Below are 21,376 nucleotides of genomic sequence, written 5' to 3'. Positions count from 1 at the left end.
TTAATTGAGTATTTTTTTATTTTGAATGATTTGGTTTCCATTTAAACTTTTTTTTTTTTTTTTTTTTGCATACTGTTGTAGATGCCTTTCACCCCAATAATAAAAATAGCAGCTTGACCCTCACAAAAGTAGATGTACCACTATGCATGAGCTTGTTCAGATCCTGCAGACAGGAGGACAGGAGCTCTATAAATAGACAGGTAAGTGTTAATATCATCAGCAAAGTGACATTATAAAAACTCAGCTTGATGTATTACAGATGTAACCTGGTGTCCTCAGTCTGATTCTGCCTGATTCAGCTTCTCTGCTCTTTCGCTCCCCACATTCAGGCCTCTAGAAGGAAAGTGTTACTTCATGTGCAGACAGGCTGGATCTGAGCCTGATGTGTTTCCCTCCTGGTCCTGCAAACCTTATCCACCGAGTCTGAGGGTCAGCATCATTTGACCAACTGCTGAGGGTAAGATTCAGCTGATGATTCTGTTTTGTGTTCTTTTTTCTTTGCCAGCATTAATTGCAATTGGAGTCAGATGACTGGTGTGACATTCCTGATATTCAGCCAGAAATGTGTAGATTTACCCCTCTGCCTTCTAAAAGCAACCATTAGTAAAATATGTCAACTAAACATGTGACAGACACCCAGTGTTTTGGCACTAAAGCTGTGCTGTTATATCTCAAGCTAATGACACTTTGTAGTCGATTTACATCAACAAGGTTAAACAATCTTTATTTTGGAGATCAGTCTTTAGAATCTAAATATTCCACATGCTGAAAATAGTTTTTATGAAATGCAAATTAACCTAAGGACTGTGTGCAAGCTCTAAAAGTAATTAAACTAGGGTTTAATATGTTGATTCTAGATTAAGGTAAGAGGATCAGGTACAAAACTGTGGACTAGATCCAAGACGGGAAGGGGTTAAAAATTCATATACAGCTGTTTGCCTGATTGGATTTTCATGAAATTTGCTTCAGACATTCATGTTTCCCTAAAGTTGAATTATCACATCAACATTCAACTCAGTCCAGTACTTTGGGTTATGACCAAGCTAAGCTGGTAAACATTATACCTGTTAAGTGTCAGTATGTTAACATTGTCATTGTGAGTATGTTAGCATGCTGGTGTTTGCATTCAGCTCTGCACTGCTTCTAACAAGACTAAAAATAATAAGTAATGGGAAAATGACTGAAAGCTCTTAACTTAAAACCCATTAATTTACCTCTTACTCATGATGGACTTTAGCTGTTTTTAATGGCATTTTAAGGGATTCATTGATCATTTGTAAGGTAAAAATAAAAGCTATTGATTTCGCCTTAATCAGATTAATTCATCCTTAATTATGATGGGCTTATCATAACTGGGCCATCAGTTTCCTAGCTAATAAAGCCCAAATGCTCTCTTTTCTAAAAAAAAAATGTTAAGGCAGAAAAACAAAGCTGTTCAACTTTATTGTGTTTATGTTCACTTTCTACGACAGTAGCTCTTACAATGATTCGGACTGTTAGGGGAAAACTTTGACTTTCAAAACATGATGGAAAGAAGATGGACGTGTGTTTTTAGTCTAATTTACAGGAACAGTGACAGGAAGAAGGACACAGAAACAGTTGCTGCTGATGTTACCATGAGACTTTATTGATAAGTGCTACATGTCAATGAAGACCAAGTTAGACAATTGTCTGTAGGATGTGATGGAGTTCCGGTTAATGGGGCAGGTAGGGTCCAGTTGGGTGTTTGACAGTTTACTCGTACAGCCAGTGGTGGGAGCACTGGGTGTAGTTGACGAACTCCTCAGGCTTGAACCACAGAGCAATCTCAGTCTTGGCATTCTCCAGGGTGTCGCTGCCGTGGATGATGTTTCTGAGAAAACAGGAGAGGTTAGTGCAATGACAGACAACAGAAATAACCACTATTATTGTTGTCAGATACATTTATTATTATGACGATTAATTTCATTAAGGGTATTTAATAAATGATTTATTTGATTGCAGCATATATATTTAACACTGCAAATAAATATTTTACTTACAAACTAGAAACAGAAAGTTTATTAAATATGAGGAATTATGATAATTTATGTTACTCAGTATAAAGTCATTATATTTAGCATAATGTTAATGAAAATTCAAATTTTTCCAATATTATATCAATTTAAAAAGAAAATGCAGTTTTCACTTACAGTACTTTGAAAGTTACTTAATCCTATGAAGTCACAGTTACAATAAGCTAATGTCTACAATTTGCCAGGTGTGTGTGTGTGTGTGTGCGTGCGTGCGTGGGTGGGGTTACCTGCCGTATATGCTAATGTTGCTCACCTGCCGATGTTGATGCACAGATCTCCACGGATGCTGCCAGGCTTGGATTCAGCAGGGTTGGTCTCACCCAGCATCATCCTGACCAGCTTCACAATGTTCTGACCCTCCCACACCTGAAACACACATTAACACACACCCTGTGTCTCTGGGAGGTTCTTCTATAGAACATACATAACACATACATGTATATTGAGGTGAGTTTCATCTTGTGTGTAGTAGACAATATTCTAGTTGGGTTACAGTTATTTGAATTAAAGCTTTGTGAATTGAGTCCCTTGAGTTAACGCTCTCCATCTCCAAAAGGAGAACCAATATTAAACTTTCTTTGTGCAGAAGAATGTAGCCCCAGTCAGTCTGCTGGTCCTCTAGAGCTCCTCTTTGGCTGACTGTTGAAATGCCTACTAGCAATTAGAAAAAAGCTTCTTATAACTTTCACTAGGTGGCAGGCAGGGCTAATTTACTGACCATATTTTGAAAACACAGTAGAGAAGCTGGAATAAAACCTGAAGGGCTGTAGGTAGCAAAGTATCTTGGAGTTGGGTAGTATGGACAGTCAGTAAGAGGATGTAACCTGTGACCAGTGCTGATTAATCTCTGTAGACGCTACAGCCCATATAATTGGCGACATTATTCTACCTATCATTGTAGTCAGCTGCTATGAGCTTGGATATCCAGACGTCCCAGGCAAACCAAAGACTTTAAACAACCACGTAAAGATGTCCTGTCCTCTCCGGACCGTGTGATTCTTTTACAAAATGCTGCTCACAAAACCTGCGCATGTAGTAAAGGAGTCAAAAATCCCTAAACTTTGCACATGCATGTTCACTGCTTCTAAAAATAGTTGTCCTGACACTGTACAAGGTACAACCCTCTGTTTCCAGCCAAAACTGAAGACATTGAACTAAGTCAAACAAGTGTCAGAACATTGTCTGTTTTTCCTGTAATCTCTACCAAAAGTTTCTTTCCAGGAAATGTTCCAGAAAGTATTGAAATCCTACGGAGTAGAACAGCTGTCACACCAGTAAAAATGAATCTATTAGAAGTCTGAGCTCAGCAGTGTCACCTCTCAGTCTGACCACACACCCTGGTAGATATTGTGCTCTGGTCTATAAAAGGAGAGAGGCCTTCAACCTAAGAGGGTGTGAAGAGAGTGTGAGGACAACAGGGCGAGCAAGTACAGACTCAAACAGAACGAGAGACGGCCAGTGATGAAATGGAAATAGATAAAAGTAGAAAGATATCTGACACGATGGGCTGTCACTTCAAATGAGCTCACCATCCGAGTGTGTGTTTATTAAATATATTTGTGTCTGTGTGTATGTAGTTACCATGGCGAGGATGGGTCCAGAGGACATGTATTTGCAGAGTCCAGCATAGAAAGGCATGTCCTTGAGGTCCAGGTAGTGCTTCTTCATGTGGTCCTCAGAGGCCTAAACATACAGGACATGTGATCATTATTCTGAGGTTCTTCTACTTGAGGCTTTTCATTTTTTTATACCTGAAACTAAACCCATGGTAATCTCACGAAACACCTTGACAGTTCAAAATTGGAGAAAAATCTCAATTTTTGCTTTTAAAAACAGTTTAGGTTAGAAATAGAGTGGGAGTATACAGTATAGTATGGATGCAATACTGGATTAACTTTACCCAATACCACTGACTTGTTTTGACCTAGCAAGTGTCTTTTTTTTTTTTTATTGCTCCTTGTTTTATGCTCATGGGTGAATGTGTTGTTCTGACCGACCATGGGTCCATTTATAATCCAGTGATTTCCATGCAGACAAAATATTTGCATCTAAACCAAAAGCTACAATTTTCTTCCACAAAACTGGAGAAGTGTCTCTTCTCGCTGGTGTCACTTGTGTATTACTATGTACTGTAGATTAATCCACACAGACGGTGAAGCCAACTGTCACTGTGGGATCAACGCCACCGAACGAACTCGCACGCCTGCTGGGAATGTGAGTGCGATAGTGATACACGTCTGAGTGCCTCGGAGGCTGCAACATGCCATAAGTCCACAGCTGTCATGTCCTCTCGCTAAACTGAGAACAGCTTTGTCATCTTTGCAAGAACCAGCTCAATGAGAGGCACAAACCATTTCATTCCACTCACATCCTCCCGAAACGAAGTCTAACAAATAATCCAATTCACTGAAAAACCAATAAGAGCTGGTGATTTCAGGCAGTTTTGTGTACATGATATTTCTGGACCAGAAAGTGACTGGCTCACAAACAGCTGGCAGGCCAACAGAAATGGCATCCAGCCACTGTGTCCATCCAAAGGCTTTATGGCATCTCATATCTCTGTTACTGCATTTCCTGTCCGTCTCTCTGCCAGAAGCTATTGATTTCATAATGCTAGACATTTCATAAAGTACTAAATACTTAGCTGCTTTAAAAAAGCCTTTGTTGTGCATTTTATGTTTTGAAAGATGCTATATCACTGAATTTGACTCGAGACTTCACTAGGACTTAAATGACAAGGACATCTGTAAGTTCTAAAAACAATCGGATTCTTTAATGAATTAAAGTCATTTTCTCAAGTTCAACCCTCAGGTAAATGCTGAACTGTTCTCTACTACTGTCCTCCTCAAAAAGTGTAATGGTTTAGATTAAATAAAGGTCGTATTGAAAGCGTAGGACATCAGTCTATTTTTCCAGCCACTGAAAAATTCCAATGTAAGAATCATTTCATGGCTGAGCCCTGATTGCTGACATGTGCCCTATACTTTCAAACTTCAAGCACATTATGATCAGCCTATACTCTCAATAACCATGTTTTAGTAAATATAAACTTATATTGCCTTTAAAACTGTTGTACATCAAAGGTTTTTCTTGATTCTATAGTTCATCATTAAGACTTCATAGGCGTTTTGGTCTCCTGTGTCATATATATGGGGAGTGGGGAATAAATGAACAAGGAGGTGTTGTGATAATTACAACATAAACCTGTAGGGTCACTAGGTTATTGGGGAGAGTGCTGTGTTTCTGTGTACAGTACCATCGACCGTATCATTTAGAGAACATTTAAAGGGAAACACAAACAGGAGAAAAAACCTCTCTGGAACCAGCAGCCCCTCCCTCTTCACACCTTCACTGATTCTTGCTTTTGTCGTTTTGGTTCAGATTTTAAAAGTTAGGCCTTTGTTGTCATGGTTACCTGCAGGAATTTGGCAGCAATCAGCCTGAAGCCTCTATGCTCGAAGCGCTTGATGATCTCGCCACACAGTCCTCTCTGGACGCCATCGGGCTTCACAGCAATGAAGGTATGCTCCATGTCGGCTGAGAGAAGGCTGCAGCCACAGAAAAACAGCTCATTGGACCATCTCTTTTTCAGGAGTCCATAAACATACAAACAAACAATGACTGCACATAACAAGTAATAAGTAATGTTAGGAGTGTGTGTGTGGAATCGCAGTGAGCAGATAGAGCTAACCAGATAGAACAGCTAACACTTCTACACAGGCCATCTTCTTCACTCAGCATCCTCCTCTAGCTGCAAAGACCAAAGCTTTGTCCTCCAAAGTCACCCATTTCTAAATCAAAGCAGCTCAGTGTCCCCCCCTTGACTAACATTAAAACATCCTCTCCCTATTTATGAGACATTTGGACAAAAAAAAAAAAAAAAATAGATCAAACATTGAAGTGTCATCTCCAAATAAACCTAAAAGTTTTTCTGGCATTTAATATCCACATACTGGTAAAAAATAAATTAATAAAAATAAAAAATCCATGCACGGCACACATCTATATTTTGAACTGCCCCTGAGGTTTTTAAAGGTTCAGACAACTGAACACAAAACATCAACACCTTCACCTTCTATTCTGCTGACAAGCCCTTTCTTCCTAAAATCTACTGAATATGTGTGTGTGCTGGTTGCATACCAGAATAAGAAGCTGTCTCTTCTCAGCTCCCTGTGGCTGTTTGTATTTAAAACTGACCCGCTGAACACTTACAGGAGAATATTTGGTTGATTCCATCTGTTTTTACATAAGAATAGCACTGCTAACAACATTTTGTTTACTTAATGTCAAATACATCCCATTTCTTAAATTGATTTACTAGCTGCTTTTATCCAAAACCATTCAGAGTTGTGTGTCTCCACTGAAAAGACGAATAATATATAATAATAATAATATCAAATGACTTCTGATTAAAGATATTGGACTGGAAGGCTTCATTCTGCTGAAGGTGCAGATCTGAAATCACAACTTGACTTTGGACTGAGCACAGAAACCACCCACTTGAACTTGAATCCTGCTCATAATTTTGGACAAAGCTTCGGAGTGCCCGGCTGCCCTGTTTTCTAATTTTACTGCCAGTTGGAATCTGGTCGTGTGAAGCTGATATGTAATGAGAGCAGGTGGTACTGGCAGGAATTCAGGCTGAGAGAGCAGAAAAACTAAGAGCGCCTGGATACAGCAGAGTGCAGGGGTCAGCCACAGGCCAGCAGAACCCAGATCGTTTTAGACCCTCACAAACTTCAGGTGTGATACTTCTAACACTGTAATTAAAACTCAAGGTCACATAACCATCTTAAGTTCTGCTGATCTATTGAAATAAAATATGCACTGTTGCCGTGTTTTTGAAGTATGTCTCTTTTTTGTCCTGTCAGCAGTATGCTGTTTGTCTGTTGGAGAGTTTTGAGCCAGTGAAAGCTGGATCGATATGAGCTGGCCAGACTTGGATTCGGTTTTCAGTGGATATTCATTTTCCCCTGAAGATGAACCCTAAAAATTTGGCAACACCACAATCAGCACAAACTTTTTCTCAGTCGCTCAACAAACATCAGTCTAACAGGCAGATTTCTACAACAAAGTACCAAGCACAAACTTTCCTGGGATTTCCCTGCAACAAACCTTCCCAAACTTCATTCCACCTGCACACTTTATTTACAAAGGCTGATACAGAACCACACGCGTCACGATTTCTGATGAAATCTTTTTAACCTGAACTCAAACCCACAGCACAGATTTGTGTCTGCAGCTGTGCACAGCTATCCAGCATGTCTCTGCAATGCACCTGCTGCACAAAACTAACACCACCAAACATAAAAAGATGTGAGCTGCTCAGACAGTAGCTGTGTTAGGAGAAAGATGCTTTGATCAGATATTAGGACCGCATTCATAGTGTTGCCAGTCATTAAAAATCAATGCAATATTATTTTAAAATGTTACATGTGTAGGTGTGTATATGTGTATCTACCTTGGTTTTGGGATACGAGGAGAACTTGTGAAGACGAGCTGCCGGCGGCGGGGATGCGATCACCAAAGCCCAAGAGCCGGAGTGGACCTGTATTTAAAGGGTTTACTGGGAGGGGGGGGTTGTCCAAAAATGTGAGTGTATTTGTGTCCTAGGGGTGTGTTGCGTGTGTTTCATTTCATCCAATCTGTATTGCTTATTGGATCTGTAACCCTGTCTGCTTGTTAGTATTTCTTTATGAGGACCCATTCTGCTTTTAGATCTTGCTAATTTTTCTAAAGGCATCTCTAATTTCTTACATGTATACACTTTAGAAAATGTATGCACAAAAATATCATCTTTCCAAAAAGGTCCACAATTTCTATAACTTTACTGGATTTACAAAAAACAGTCCGCATTTTCTAAAAATATCCTCCCCTTCTTAAAGTTTCTAAATATTTCTTCACCTTTGTAGAGCATCCGTTTTTCTCAGTTTCTCTGCTGTTTGGATTTTTTTCCCATGAAATTAATTTACTGTGTTTCAAAAGTACTGCAAAAGCTTAATGATGCATGGAACTCAAACAGTAAATGATCATCCTTTTATCAGTTATGAATATACTTATTCAGTTCAACTACAGGCCTGTTGATTTTTTGTAAATATGTCAGTAGCCATTAGTTTCAGCATCTGTTCCTATAGAAATGAGTCAGTGAGTTTAGTGTTTCCATATGCATATGTCCATTTGAGCTACAAAAAACATCTAATCAGAGATCTCTACGATGTTACCATGTGAAATATGGCAGGTTGAAGTTAGAGGTTCTTTGTAGGACTATGGCTATTAAGAGGGGATGTTAACAGCTCTTAGTTCTTGTGAGAACACCTGCAGCAGTATTTTGTACAAGCTAGAGAGATTTGATTTCTCAGGCGAACCCATGCTTATCAGTCTAACAGTCTAACTGGCTTTAAATAGGTGTGAATAAAGCTTTTTTGCATGCTGGATTCAAAGAAAACACTGATCCTAGCAAAGCCTCTCAGTTGAGAGTGGGCTTTCTTTTGTTATGTTAAAGAAATGAAGAGAAACGTTCAGGTCAGAGTGAAGAAACATCCCTAGATTTCGAGTCTCTTATGCACAGCGCAAGACCAAGGAAACTACTGCTTTACAAATTGCGAGTAGACTGTTGCCCAAAAAATCATCACAGCAGGTTGTGAGTGATGTGACAGAGGACACGTAGGCTGGAGTTATGGGCAGATATATCTGAAATAGCAGGAAAAATATTTTTTTTTAATTTTGAAAAACCTGCCCCACAGGTAACTGTAAATTGAGAACAATAAAGAGCCCAGAAAAGAACCCTGTGGGACCCCACGGCAGCAGACAGGGCAGTTCCTACAAGCACAAAGAATGTTCTGTCATTCATAGGATTTGAACTACTCAAGTGCGGTACATGCCACCAATTCTTTCCTAAACAATGTGCATCGTTTGAGAGTAATAAGGTTAATCAAAAGTAAAACTCCACAGGAACAATAATTCTAACACTATTAACCCTTAAAGTACAGTTTCAGAATCATGAAGGTCCCATGAGTATTAATACTTCACCTAAAGTAACTGGTCTGAGTACTTTTTTAGGTAGTTTAGGTTCAGCCAGGTAACACTCACTTGTTAGTGCATCAGTAGTAAGGGATAATTTGAATCAACACAACACATACTAATTGACAAATTGTAATTTTCCCTGCATGTTATAAACTTTTATTTATATACGATATATTTTTTATACTTTAAATCTATTTTGTCCTCGGTTCTTAAATATAATACACACACACCCACATACACACACACAGGTGCAATGCATTATATAACTGAGGGCAACTGCCTTATTGTGCACCTGTTGTGTAACTGAAAGTAAACTGAAACAAACACACACACAATCTACTGCATGTCTTTAATCTGAAGCTCCAACCTTTACCCTTCCCCCAAACTGGACCCTAAATATAAACCTTGTCCTAATCAGGGATGGAAAGCGGTCCTTCTCCCAGGGGAGACAGTGGCGGGGAAGCAAGGACCCTATCAGATGAAATTAAAACACACACCCCCTGCTTACGCACCCACTTAAGATGTTTACCCATCTTATACTGGACCACAGAACCTGCAGAAACATACCTAACCAGCATGATGTATCACAGTGAAACAATCTATAAATTTCCTACAATGAATCAAAAAACAAACCTGAAAGTCACTCCTAGTTGGAAACCTGCAGAGGGATATTTTAAAAGTTATCTTTTACTTCTTTTCATTGCATTAAATGTTATTTTGAAGAATGCTTCTTGTAACACTAATCGTTATCAGTACTGTAGTGCTTAGTGTACGAGATTTGTGCAGCAAAAAACTCAAACACAGAGTATGAGGCAGTTGTGTTGTTGTCCAGAGGTTTTATTCCAATTTCTGTAGTGTGACAGCACAGAGAGCAGAAGTCTGCTAGAGATTTAATGAGACTCAAATCTTTCCTTTCCTTTCAGCTGTTTCATTTGCATACTGCCGCAGAATGAACTTTTTAACAGATCAAAGATCAATTTCTTATAATCAATTTGCCGCCTTTGACTCCTGTCTGGCAAGATTATAAGAGATATGACTTATTTCAAAATACGGTTATTAAGCATCTAATACTAATTTTACTTTTAAGGAAAGTATTGCAATAATAATTTATGAATATAATGTTCATAAATATGTTCTCAGTGTGTAATCAATGGAAAATACCAACTTGCATTTTCTGAATCTTAGAATGAGACTTTTAAATCTACATAGGGAGCAGGTCTCCTTTCACAGAGGCAGCCATGTTGCACTGCTGTGTTTATATAGTAGCCCAGAACGGACAAATCAGACACTGGCTCTAGAAAGTAACTTGTGTTTTCTTTAAAGCCGATGGCCACTCCACCCACCCTCACACCTGGAAACAATGGGGTGGGTTGTGAAGGGTGCTCAGAAGGTTGTATTCTGCAATCTCACCACGAGATGCCGCTAAATTTGTCACTTTTTACACGTTGCACCTTGAGGTTATTATTGCAAGTTGTAATTTCATAGAAAAAAGGTTTTGGTTTATTTTGAGATAATTGACACAAAACAAAAAATATTTTAGAATAAAGTTGGAATATTATCATAATTAGGGTAATATATTAATTTAACTTTAAACATTGTCAGTTTTCTTCTTGAAATGTCAGATTTATTTTTCCCAGTCTCTGCTTTAATTAGTCTGTCTTATCGTGAAGCAGGTTGTAGAAATTTTGTTTTTTTTTTTTCTATTGCAATGTTTTTCTGGAATATTCCAGACCCCGCCCCAGCAGACCTCTGCCCCAATCACAACATCTGTCTGATGTTCACAGAAATAGAGACCTGCATCAAAACAACCACTTCTGTACAAAAAAAAGAGAAACAGAAACATCCCCAAGCTTTAGATAGAAAACAACAGAAGAGTTGAACAGAAGAGATTAAACTGTACAATTCAGAGTCATAAATTTGTCATATCTTTCTTTCTAGCATCACTGTACACGTTCTCACTTTAACAAATAAAAAACACCAAATCAAATATTTCTCCTTGAGTTAGTGTCACTCACTCTCAGCTCATACATAAAATAGAGTCTTCGTTAGTATTTGCCTATTTACAACGTTGCAATATATACAATTTCTATTTTTTCACTGTTTTCATACAGGCAACAACAGCAGACAGCCTCAATTCAAGAAGCTGTCCGCCTCTCCACATTATGGATCCCAGCAGGACAACAGGCAGAGACTGAGATTAGCCCCTAAACTGGATGGTTTGGTGAGGTCTTTTTAAGATTTAATGTGGAAAATGGTTTTCTTTAGGTTGAGCTTGGAGACAGCTGGGATTCAGAACTTCTGTTTCTGCCCATTACTACAGTGGGATCCATAATAACGCATCAAACACCCAGGAAGTGGTCCTGAGAGAGCCACCGGCAGACTAGTGATGACGTCATCTTCACTGGGTTTCACACTTTCTACCCAACCAAATCCATTGCAAATGTTTCCATCCTGACAAAACCTGCATTATCAAATATGGAGTGCTGAACAGATATTTTTACCTCAGACTAAGAAGAAATGTGAAGGAACAAAGTTCACCTTATTCTTCAAATGACTCACAACTGGAAACATTAGAATTTGTAATTAGCAACACTGTTTTTCTAGTTTAGACTAGTATTCTGGGATGCCCAAACTCAAACTTGTTTTCTTAAAGGTTTGAATATGTGCTTCTGAGGCTCTGAACTAGAGTTCATAGGAGTTTGAGCTCATATTCTTGGAGGTTGAAAGTTGTTACAGGTTTGGAACCTGTGGGATGGGAAACTGGAGTTGGTTCCCCATAATGTGAGCTCAGAGTTTGAGCTCATGTCCTTGAGCATTAAACTAGTATTCTTGGGAGTTCTGGGAAATATTTTTTCATATCTGTTTCAAGGACTGTTTTAGAACTTCATATGGATATAAGGTCTTGCGTCCCGTCCAGAATCAAGTAACCTCCACGCACACATCATGCTGCTCACCTATGAACAAAAGTTGGGACTTCTATTATGTGTTAAGTTTTTAAAATTTAAAATCAATTGGAAAAATTCTGCACTGCTGCTATATAGATGATATCAATTGTGGTAAAATAACTAAGTTACTGAAAAAGTGTGGTTACAGGTGAAACAGACACAGTGAACTCATCATTTTTAGCTTAGTAAGTTACTTTTTAAATTCAAATCCTATTTTTGAACTTGCACAAACCTACCCCTACCAAAATAAAAGCTTGGTAGCACAACAAAAGATAAATATTAATACCAACTTTAATTTTAAGTATTTGGATCTGAACCTCTGACCTACTACAGTTCAGAGATATGAACTGGATGTGAAGCTGAAATGTCCTTAATGTGAGACGTTGGGAGTCACTTCTGGACGGGATCAGTGTGACTGAGCTTTTACATACAGGATGTTATGGTACAGATGGAGAACAATAGTCTCACCGGCTATCAGAGCTGAGCACAGATCTTTTTTAAACCATTTCCACTTTTTAGAAAATTTTACAAACATATGAATCATCACGATGCATTGAAGAGTTTCAATCCAACAACAGACACTACTGGACATCTTACTCGAAAATACTAAATATTCATCTTACTGGAAAATTTCACGTAAAGTGGTATAATTTGGGGCAGGAACTTCATTAACCCATTACAAATTTGTTTCGTCAAATTCTCATTATTGTGATTTTGCAACATTTTTCATCAATATATATATATATCTATATATATATATATATATATATAGATGAAAAATGTATATATGTATATGTGTATATATATATATATACACACACACACACACACACCCTCACACCCGTGTGTGTATGTGTCTATTCTCTAAATCTCTAAACATAATTTGTTTTTCAAAATGTTCAGTATGTACATCATCTTCTCTTGAAACTCATTAATGCACTTGAAAAAAAAAAACCCTCCATCATAATCCAGTTTTTCTTGAGCTGAGTCTTGAAAGATTATTAGAAAGAAACAAACGCTTCATGTAACAAATGAACAGCTGAATTTTTATACACACCTAGGTCCTGTTTTACTAAATTTGCAAGTCCATTTATAATGATGTGACCTGACACCTGACAAAGATCTGCTCTGGATCAAAACCTTTGACCTTTAATAAATTTTGTGGCTTGTGTGGAGGCTTTTTAAACATCCTCTACACATGTTCTGCTTATGATGTCCCTGCAGTTCCAAACATAGTTTGACCAATATAAATGCTGTGCTGAGGAGGTCCTTTGGACTCAGACAAGATGACTTTAGATGGAGGCTTTTTTTTTTTTTTTTTTTTTAGTGTACACAGCTCTGACTCTGATCTGTCACTCAAACCCAAACTAAAATAAAGTTTCAGTGCATACAAACTGGATCCAGACCTGGTGGAGATCACAGCATAAAAACATCAATTCTATATATTTCTATTTATTATAGTAAATATGACTTAAGTGTGTTCAGCTGTACAAACATAGAAGTAATTGATCGCAACACAACTGGACTCAACTGAACTGAACTCTACTGAAAATTGAGAATAAAGAGTAAACAAAACCTCTCTGTGTCTCTGAGCCCTGAGGTTTGGCAAAAGTGCTTCGTTGATGCGAGAAGTTGATCAACCGGCTTCACTTCCTATCGTTTTGTTATTGCCTTGGACGTCCACCGTCAATCCTCAGAACCAACCAATGGCTGGGCGGCTCTGTGGGGGCTGATTCTTTAAAGCCGATTGGTCATTCAGGTGTGACAGCAGTTAGATCCCAAATGCTGAAGAAAAGCTTTCTTGTCAACTTTTCACAGGTTTCTGTTTATCTCTCTGGTATGGTGTCGTCCAGTAAACATGGCTGATCGCCTGTCATGTGATTATGAGTTCAATCAGCTTGTCATTTTCACTCTATTAAAGGACCATACATGTGTTTTTAGCATGTTTTAGCCAATTTACTCCAACATTATGACGTCATCTTGCAAGTTGTAAATTTATTTTTGTAGAAATTAGCAGACACCAGTGGCTGTCTGAAATTGGGTAAAATATACCAAAAACAGCAGTACGGTTCTTTAAACTGAGCATGACATGAATTCTCCAACCCTCGTGTTGGATCATAAAACACTATGAGAAACTTTTAATGATGATAATCACCATTAAAGTCCTGAAACAAAAAGCACAAAAAACTGAAGCGTTGAACATCTTCAGACTGAAATTAAGAACACATTTAGTAGAAAACCAGCATCTACAACATCTCATCCAGCGAGTAAAGTCCATTATCCCGACCACACTGAACATTCAGTTCTTATTGAATAATCAAGTCCATGAATGCACCGTCCCAGAGTGTCCTTAAGTTTGTCACAGATACTGTCAGTAAACACATCCTCACTGCTTACGTTAGGTAAAGAAACATATTCCTGATTGCTGTGTGTGAAATATGGCAGCTGATACAAACCACAAATCAGAGGTCAGAGTCAGTCGAACAGCCCTTACCACTGACGTAAACCAGAGACGCAGTTAAGCAGGGCTGTGAGTTCAGTGACAGCCCCACAACATGGCCCCGTCTGTCCTTTGTTCCATGTAAAAGAGATCAGTATTTTGATGGAAAAATATATTCAATCATGAAATCTGAATGCTAGATTCTGAGGGCAGTCTCAAGTGTAAACTCTTATTCAGACTTTAGAGTTTTTAAAAGTAGCGGTGTCGAAATCTGACTGGTTCCTCCTGCTTGGAAACTGGCCTAGAGTCATTATAATGTTGACATTTCATTTCAGTTTATTCCTGCAGAGATTCAGTGATCATTGTCCACGTCCTTCAAAAAAGATCCTGCGAAGCAAAACCACTGCTGCATGATGACCATGATTAAAAGATTTATTGACTTTTTCCAACAGCTAGTTTTGGAAAAAGACTTCATGAATGTATGTATATATGTTTGCCAGATGTAGAGTTTGTCCAATGGAAAGGCCCTAATTCGAGTGGAGAAGGAAATACTGTAACATAAATCCTGCTGACTGTTTGCTGAACTGGTCTGAATGACTTCCTTCGCTCTGTTTCTGCAGTAGACGCATCAGGAGATGTTCTGACTCATTTCACTAGTGCTCCAGAAACACCACTGGGCTTTGAAGTCATTTTGCCATAGCGACCAGATTCGATACTGTAGCATCACATGACGCGCACTAGCCCAAAAATAATTTTCCCATAGACAACCACCAAAAAGAGCAGATGCAAAATGGCAAATACACTTTAACGTGTCCCATATCCCTCAAAATGATTCTTTTTATGAGCAGAATTTGATCCATTCGGTCCAGTAACATTTGAAAGGCCCAGAGGATCTGTAGTATTAAGTATTTAAGTTTACCCCAAATACATGCTGGACGTCAGGTTAGGTACTTAAAGGCTACAAATATTTCATTAGGACTGCAACTAATGATTATACTAATTGATTAATGTGCTGATTAGTCCTTACATTAATTGTTTGGCCTTTAAAACATCAGAAAAGAAGGTAAAATGCTCCTCACAGTATCCTAAGGTCCAAGGTAATGTCATAAAATGCTTTGTTTCATTTGGCAAACAGTCCAAAGCCAAAGGTACTTAGTCAAAATAGTTGGAAAGTATTTTTTGTTGATCAAAAATAGATTAAGTGAATAATCACTGCAGCTCTATAACCCATCATGCAACGCTTTCTATAGGAGCTGTTACAGAGGGACAGCATCGGTTTGGTGTTTATGTAGTTGTATAGAATTTTAATATTACACATCCCCTTTAAAATCCAGTGTCTGCAAAAAAATATTCAGGTTGATATGGTACAATAATTATTTTACCCATTTGCCATTTGATGGCAGAGTGGAGGCTTTTTTGTGGAGCGGTTAAAGGTCAGCAGGTGTCAGATTGTCTCTAGTCTGATTGGTTGACCGCCACAGGAGGAAAAAGTGCAGAGTGAGGAAACAGAACAAAACAGCAGATAAAGCAGGGTCTGCCGATCTTTTAATGTTCTTGGATTTCATCGAGGCCATGTAATGGCGTGATGTGTCTCTAACCTACAGTCAATGATGTGGTCAAATGGGATGTCATTAATAGACTGAGGAGCTTCTCAAATGCAGTGTTTAAACCTGCCGAGTAATAACCAAATACCTTGGTCGTCCTTTCCCGAGGCTCCTGAACACTCACCACAGCACGTTTCATTAATGCTGCACACTGATAGTTAATAGCATTTTGTGGAAAAATGTCCTCCACAGAATGAAGATGATCAGTTGCGGAGGAAGAGGCGAAAATATCCGTGTTTAAATATTATGAGCTTTTGGTCCAGTTTTTTTAGTGTTTAGTGGCTTTCAGGTCTGAGGAGGAGGAAGAAGGAAAGAAAAGGGAGGCAAAACTAAACAAGCTGGCAGAGACATGGATGGAGAAAAAGTAGAACAGGTGGCTTCATGCTTCCAATTTATTTTCTTCGCTTATCAAAAACTTCATGTTTATGTTGCAGGTAAATAAAGAGAGGAGGAAAAGACTGCGGCTTCCAGCTCCAGTATGAAAATCCTTCCCTCGTGAATTCCCCTCTCCTTCCGCTTCTTTACATTGTTGTTTCTTGATGAAAGTTACTTCAACAATAATGTGTGACCATCATTCTCTCCTGCTCTTCTTCTCTTCATCCCATTTCTTTCTCTCCATCCCTGTCTCTTTTTGTCTCTCTCTCACCCATCACACGTCTTTTTATGTGTCTTTGGGCTCCAGTTTGCAGGACATGTCAAACAGAAGGTTCTGGTTATCAATCACCTGTAACTGGCGGACATAGGCCTTTGTCTGCAAGTGAGAGGGGGACATCTCTGTATCCATGGCTACGGGAAAACAAAAAACATTGATGGTTTTATTAAGTATTAAAAACTGAAAAAAGCATATCAATATCATAATGTCACCACCAGATGGAGACAAAGCTTAACATAACAAAGGTCTGATATGAGGTCTTTTATCAGCAGATAAACTACTACTGCTACTCATACTATTACACACACGCTATTGTACAGGATGTACTAACTGAAATTAAAGGGCCATTTGTTTCCAAAGTTTCTAAGTATTTAATAAAACATTTTATTATAAACTGAACATGTCCAGCCTGTGAGGTCAAAGGTCAGCACACAAACAGGTAAAACCCCTGCATAATGCATAATATACTTTACCCTGACGCCTGAAATGTACTGACAGCAGGGAGAGGCAGGGAGGAGAGTCATTCAGTCATTCAGTGTGTGTGTGTGTGTGTGTGTGCGTGTATGTGTGCGTGTTACCTAGTTGAGTGCTCCTGTATCGTCTGATGGTCCTCACCATATCTGCCACTTTATGCTGCAGGAGAAGGGAAGGACAAGAGAGGGGGATGGAAGCAAAAGGAAAAGATGGAAGACATGGCAGTTGGACCCTATTGGCCTTGATGCAACAGCTCATATCCATACCAGTGGATGGTATTCAGCTAAGTGATTTCTATCTGGTTTGTCAGTTGAAGAGACTTTGATTAATTTGATTTGAAACATCACAACAGAGCCTAAGGTTTTACCAAAGTGATACGACAATGTTCCCTTTTTGTTTGCTGTGAAAGATATGACTCAATGTGACTTAACTCACCATCTTCTCAAAGTTGACGAGTTCACCATGAAACGTCTTACAGCTCTCATGAAGAAATGTCAAATCTGATAGAGAGAAATCACACCACTTTATCATCAGAGGATTAATCATTAGATAATCACAGAAGTTAAGTAAAAGCTGCAAATGTAATTTGGTTCCAGTGTCTAAGATGTTATGGTTTAGTGAATTTTACAGAGAACAACAACAGAAACTTCTCCTTTGTTCAGTTTTTAATTTTCTGATAAACCCTGAGTTAGTTTGGTGTGATAAGACGCTTATGAGAAATGCTGCTGTCTCACTGACAAAGTAAGTTTTCGGATTTTATTTCTACGCTCTAGCCATGCTAGTGTTTTACTATTTACCATTACTCCACAGTGATTGCTGGTTTCACTCTCTTTTGGCACTTTCATCTAAATTCACACTGACTGACCTTTTTATCCACTGGTTGATGGAGCTAATTTCAACTACTAGTGTTTATGTTTGAACCCTATATATCCTTTTATAAATACAATAAATATTTTCAACACTACTTTCTTGACGTTTCTCTAAACATTGGTGCCCCCAGTGTAGAAAAATAAACTTGTCAAATTAAACATTGTTGCCTTTACCTGTCCTCTTCACATTTTATATTTTTCTCAAGTATCAGTTATCAACCCTGAAGTTCAATATCAGTACCAGGTAACTTTTAGCACAGGAGGGTGTCTGAGTTAGCTTTTGTCCTGTCCATCTTCCTGCTTTTCTTAACCACTAGATTCACTTCCATCTATACCCCCATCTTCTCTGGTTGTGTTGCCATGGAGACAGAGAGCTTAAGTCTGCGCACGCACACGCACACACACACACACACACACACACACACAAAGGGTAACGGGCAAACAGTGTGTACAGCATTCTCAATTAAAGTCTTTTGAAAGTGGATGAGTGAAGGATGAGTTTGAGTGTGTGTGCTGGGTTGGACAAGCGCAGCAGATAAGAGATGAAAAGAAAAGAAAAACTGGAGCGATGAGGAAAATGAAACTAAAGAGATTCTTTGAAGTGACTGAACCTGTGTGTGTGTGTGTGTGTGTGTGTGTGTGTGTGTGTGTGAGAGAGGCAGGTTGACAGTAACTCAGAGCTGATTAGCCTGAGGTGCTAATTAGTGAGGTGGAGCTCAGGTATCTGCTGCAACTTCACATCTGGTCCACAGCTGGAAGCAATCTGGAGTCGTAGAGGTTCAATAAGTGAGGATTTCTGAATGATCCCATAATGAAGTGATGAACCAGGATCATCTGATCACTGCTTAAAAATCCTGTTAGTTTGGCCCCTTATACTGTTTCTCAGGACTATCAGGTAACTGCTGTGATGAGACCAAGCTCATGTAACTGGCCGCAAAAAACATCTAATTCTTATACTATATGAAGGTTCAAGATGCATAAAGCTCAAGTGGCTTTGAATGACAGAAATGAGGTAATACTTACAGCCTTCAGGGATTGTGATAATTTGGTTTAAGAAGAAGAAGAAAAGAGGGCTTGTTCAGGCCTGATACAAATCAGCCCTGACACATTTTGCCTTTAAAATAAGGTCAAAAGCTGTACTTGCCAAACTGACTATGATATGTGACATTTACATGGTGTGTGCGTGTGCGCTTTATTCTGAGTTGTATCTGAGCCTCAGCCAAAGAGTTTGGAACCAGGATTATTTCCGTAACCACAAAGAACAACAGAAAAAAGGGATAAACAGCTTCGTAATAAGAAGCCATACAGTAAAACAGCAGTTTAACATTCAACAACAAAATAATGTGTGGGGGTGAAAGAGTCTAAATCCTTTCTGAAATAAGTGATGCTAGCAACAATGAGGCTGGTGGCCTGAGTTCAGTGGACAACTGCAGGGGACAGGACAGTGACCTGGAGAGGAAATGTGACTAAAAGCCATTCAGAAATTAAAGACATGTGACATCACAGGGCAGAGTGAGACGCAGTGAGGACCCAACACGTCTGTGTTTCTGTCATTTCGTTCATATAGAGACTGTACCTTTGAGCAGCAGAGGTGTGAAGGGGATCAGTGGAGGCCTCAGGCTGGTGATGAGGTCTCTGTAGGACTTATGGTTCCTAGAGGGGTCCTGGAATACATATAAACAAACACACTCATATGTTTACTAACAGTGAAACAGACCAACACCAGAGCATTATTCATTCCATCTGTCAGGCCTCAATAAACGTGTAAATCAGATATTTACCACATTCAATACTTTCAAATGATGATTATGGTGATTGTGATTATGGCCATTATTATAAACCAGATCAGATCCGAAGGTTGCTGTGTAAAAAAAAAACAAAACAACTTTTACTCACCGCAGTGCTCTCAAACTGCTGAAACTGCTTCCTGAACTTTCCTGGAAGACCCTGAAGAAAAACACACACAAACAGTAAAAAGCATTGTAAGACTGACCACATGAATAAAACAAGCAAACAAAAAAAAACAAAAGAATCAAACAATCAATCAACATAGAAACTAAAATGCTGTTGTGGTTTAACCAGTAGAGGATCTGATCTGCAAAGACATATCAACAAGATTTGAGTCTAATGATTTTAATGATCTTTCCTGCAGAGCCACCCACCACGGTTATTAAATCTGTACTGTAGGCTGTGACTATAACAAACCCTGCAGCCTGCACACCAGGGTTTTTTTTTGCCTCTGGGTATTTAAATGTGTTGAAGCAGTGTGCCACAGTATGATGGTAAGTGACAGGTGTATTGTACCTCCCAGGTGAGTCGCAGTCTGCTCACAGCAGGGTTGTCCAGGCCCAGAACCACAGCAAGGAACGACAGCAGGTCCTGCTGCTGCTTACAGCTGAAACGCAGAGGGAATATGCTACATCACATCAATCCTTTATCACTAAGTCTCTATCATCCAGATATACAGTGGGTATGGAAAGTATTCAGACCCCTTTAAATTTTTCACTCTTTGTGTCATTGCAGCCATTTGCCAAAATCAAAAAAGTTCATTTTATTTCTCATTAATGTACACTCAGCACCCCATCTTGACAGAAAAAAACAGAAATGTAGACATTTTTGCAAATTTCTTAAAAAAGAAAAACTGAAATATCACATGGTCATAAGTATTCAGACCCTGTGCTCAGGATTGAGTAGAAGCACCCTTTTGAGCTAGTACAGCCATGAGTCTTCTTGGGAATGATGCAACAAGTTTTTCACACCTGGATTTGGGGATCCTCTGCCATTCTTCCTTGCAGATCCTCTCCAGTTCTGTCAGGTTGGATGGTGAATGTTGGTGGACAGCCATTTTCAGGTCTCTCCAGAGATGCTCAATTGGGTTTAGGTCAGGGCTCTGGCTGGGCCAGTCAAGAACGGTCACAGAGTTGTTCCGAAGCCACTCCTTTGTTATTTTAGCTGTGTGCTTAGGGTCATTGTCCTGTTGAAAGGTGAACCTTCGGCCCAGTCTGAGGTCCTGAGCACTCTGGAAGAGGTTTTCTTCCAGGATATCTCTGTACTTGGCTGCAATCATCTTTCCTTCAATTGCAACCAGTCGTCCTGTCCCTGCAGCTGAAAAACACCCCCACAACATGATGCTCCCACCACCATGTTTCATTGTAGGGATTGTATTGGGCAGGTGATGAGCAGTGCCTGGTTTTCTCCACACATACCGCTTAGAATTAACGTCAAAAAGTTCAATCTTGGTCTCATCAGACTAGAGAATCTTATTTCTCATAGTCTGGGAGTCCTTCATGTGTTTTTTGGCAAACTCTATGCGGG

General features: G+C 39.1%; 2 protein-coding genes across 2 annotated transcripts in view; both read right to left on the bottom strand.

Annotated features, from left to right (window-relative positions):
• Positions 1 to 1,603: 1,603 nt before the first annotated feature.
• LOC113141460 (nucleoside diphosphate kinase B-like) lies at positions 1,604 to 7,655 on the bottom strand. Its single transcript, XM_026325879.1, has 5 exons — positions 7,516 to 7,655; positions 5,470 to 5,602; positions 3,636 to 3,737; positions 2,308 to 2,420; positions 1,604 to 1,852 (listed from the first exon to the last, which is right to left on the bottom strand). The coding sequence occupies exons 2-5, from the start codon at positions 5,584 to 5,586 to the stop codon at positions 1,735 to 1,737; spliced, it is 450 nt and encodes a 149-aa protein (XP_026181664.1). The 5' UTR covers positions 5,587 to 5,602; positions 7,516 to 7,655; the 3' UTR covers positions 1,604 to 1,734.
• Positions 7,656 to 9,896: 2,241 nt separating this feature from the next.
• Positions 9,897 to 21,376, bottom strand: part of rapgefl1 (Rap guanine nucleotide exchange factor (GEF)-like 1) — a 33,929-nt gene continuing 22,449 nt past the window's right edge. Inside the window, exons 11-16 of the mRNA XM_026325948.2 lie at positions 20,366 to 20,456; positions 19,958 to 20,008; positions 19,638 to 19,725; positions 17,628 to 17,692; positions 17,297 to 17,351; positions 9,897 to 16,852 (exon numbers count right to left, since the gene is read on the bottom strand). Coding sequence (XP_026181733.1) covers positions 16,728 to 16,852; positions 17,297 to 17,351; positions 17,628 to 17,692; positions 19,638 to 19,725; positions 19,958 to 20,008; positions 20,366 to 20,456 — 475 coding nt within the window. The 3' untranslated portion in view covers positions 9,897 to 16,727. The remainder of the gene's footprint in view (positions 16,853 to 17,296; positions 17,352 to 17,627; positions 17,693 to 19,637; positions 19,726 to 19,957; positions 20,009 to 20,365; positions 20,457 to 21,376) is intronic.

The sequence above is a fragment of the Mastacembelus armatus genome, chromosome 8, assembly GCF_900324485.2.
Source record: "Mastacembelus armatus chromosome 8, fMasArm1.2, whole genome shotgun sequence".
Lineage (NCBI taxonomy): Eukaryota > Metazoa > Chordata > Actinopteri > Synbranchiformes > Mastacembelidae > Mastacembelus > Mastacembelus armatus.
Note: the sequence above shows the minus strand (reverse complement) of the source record. Positions and strands in the feature narration are given on the sequence as shown.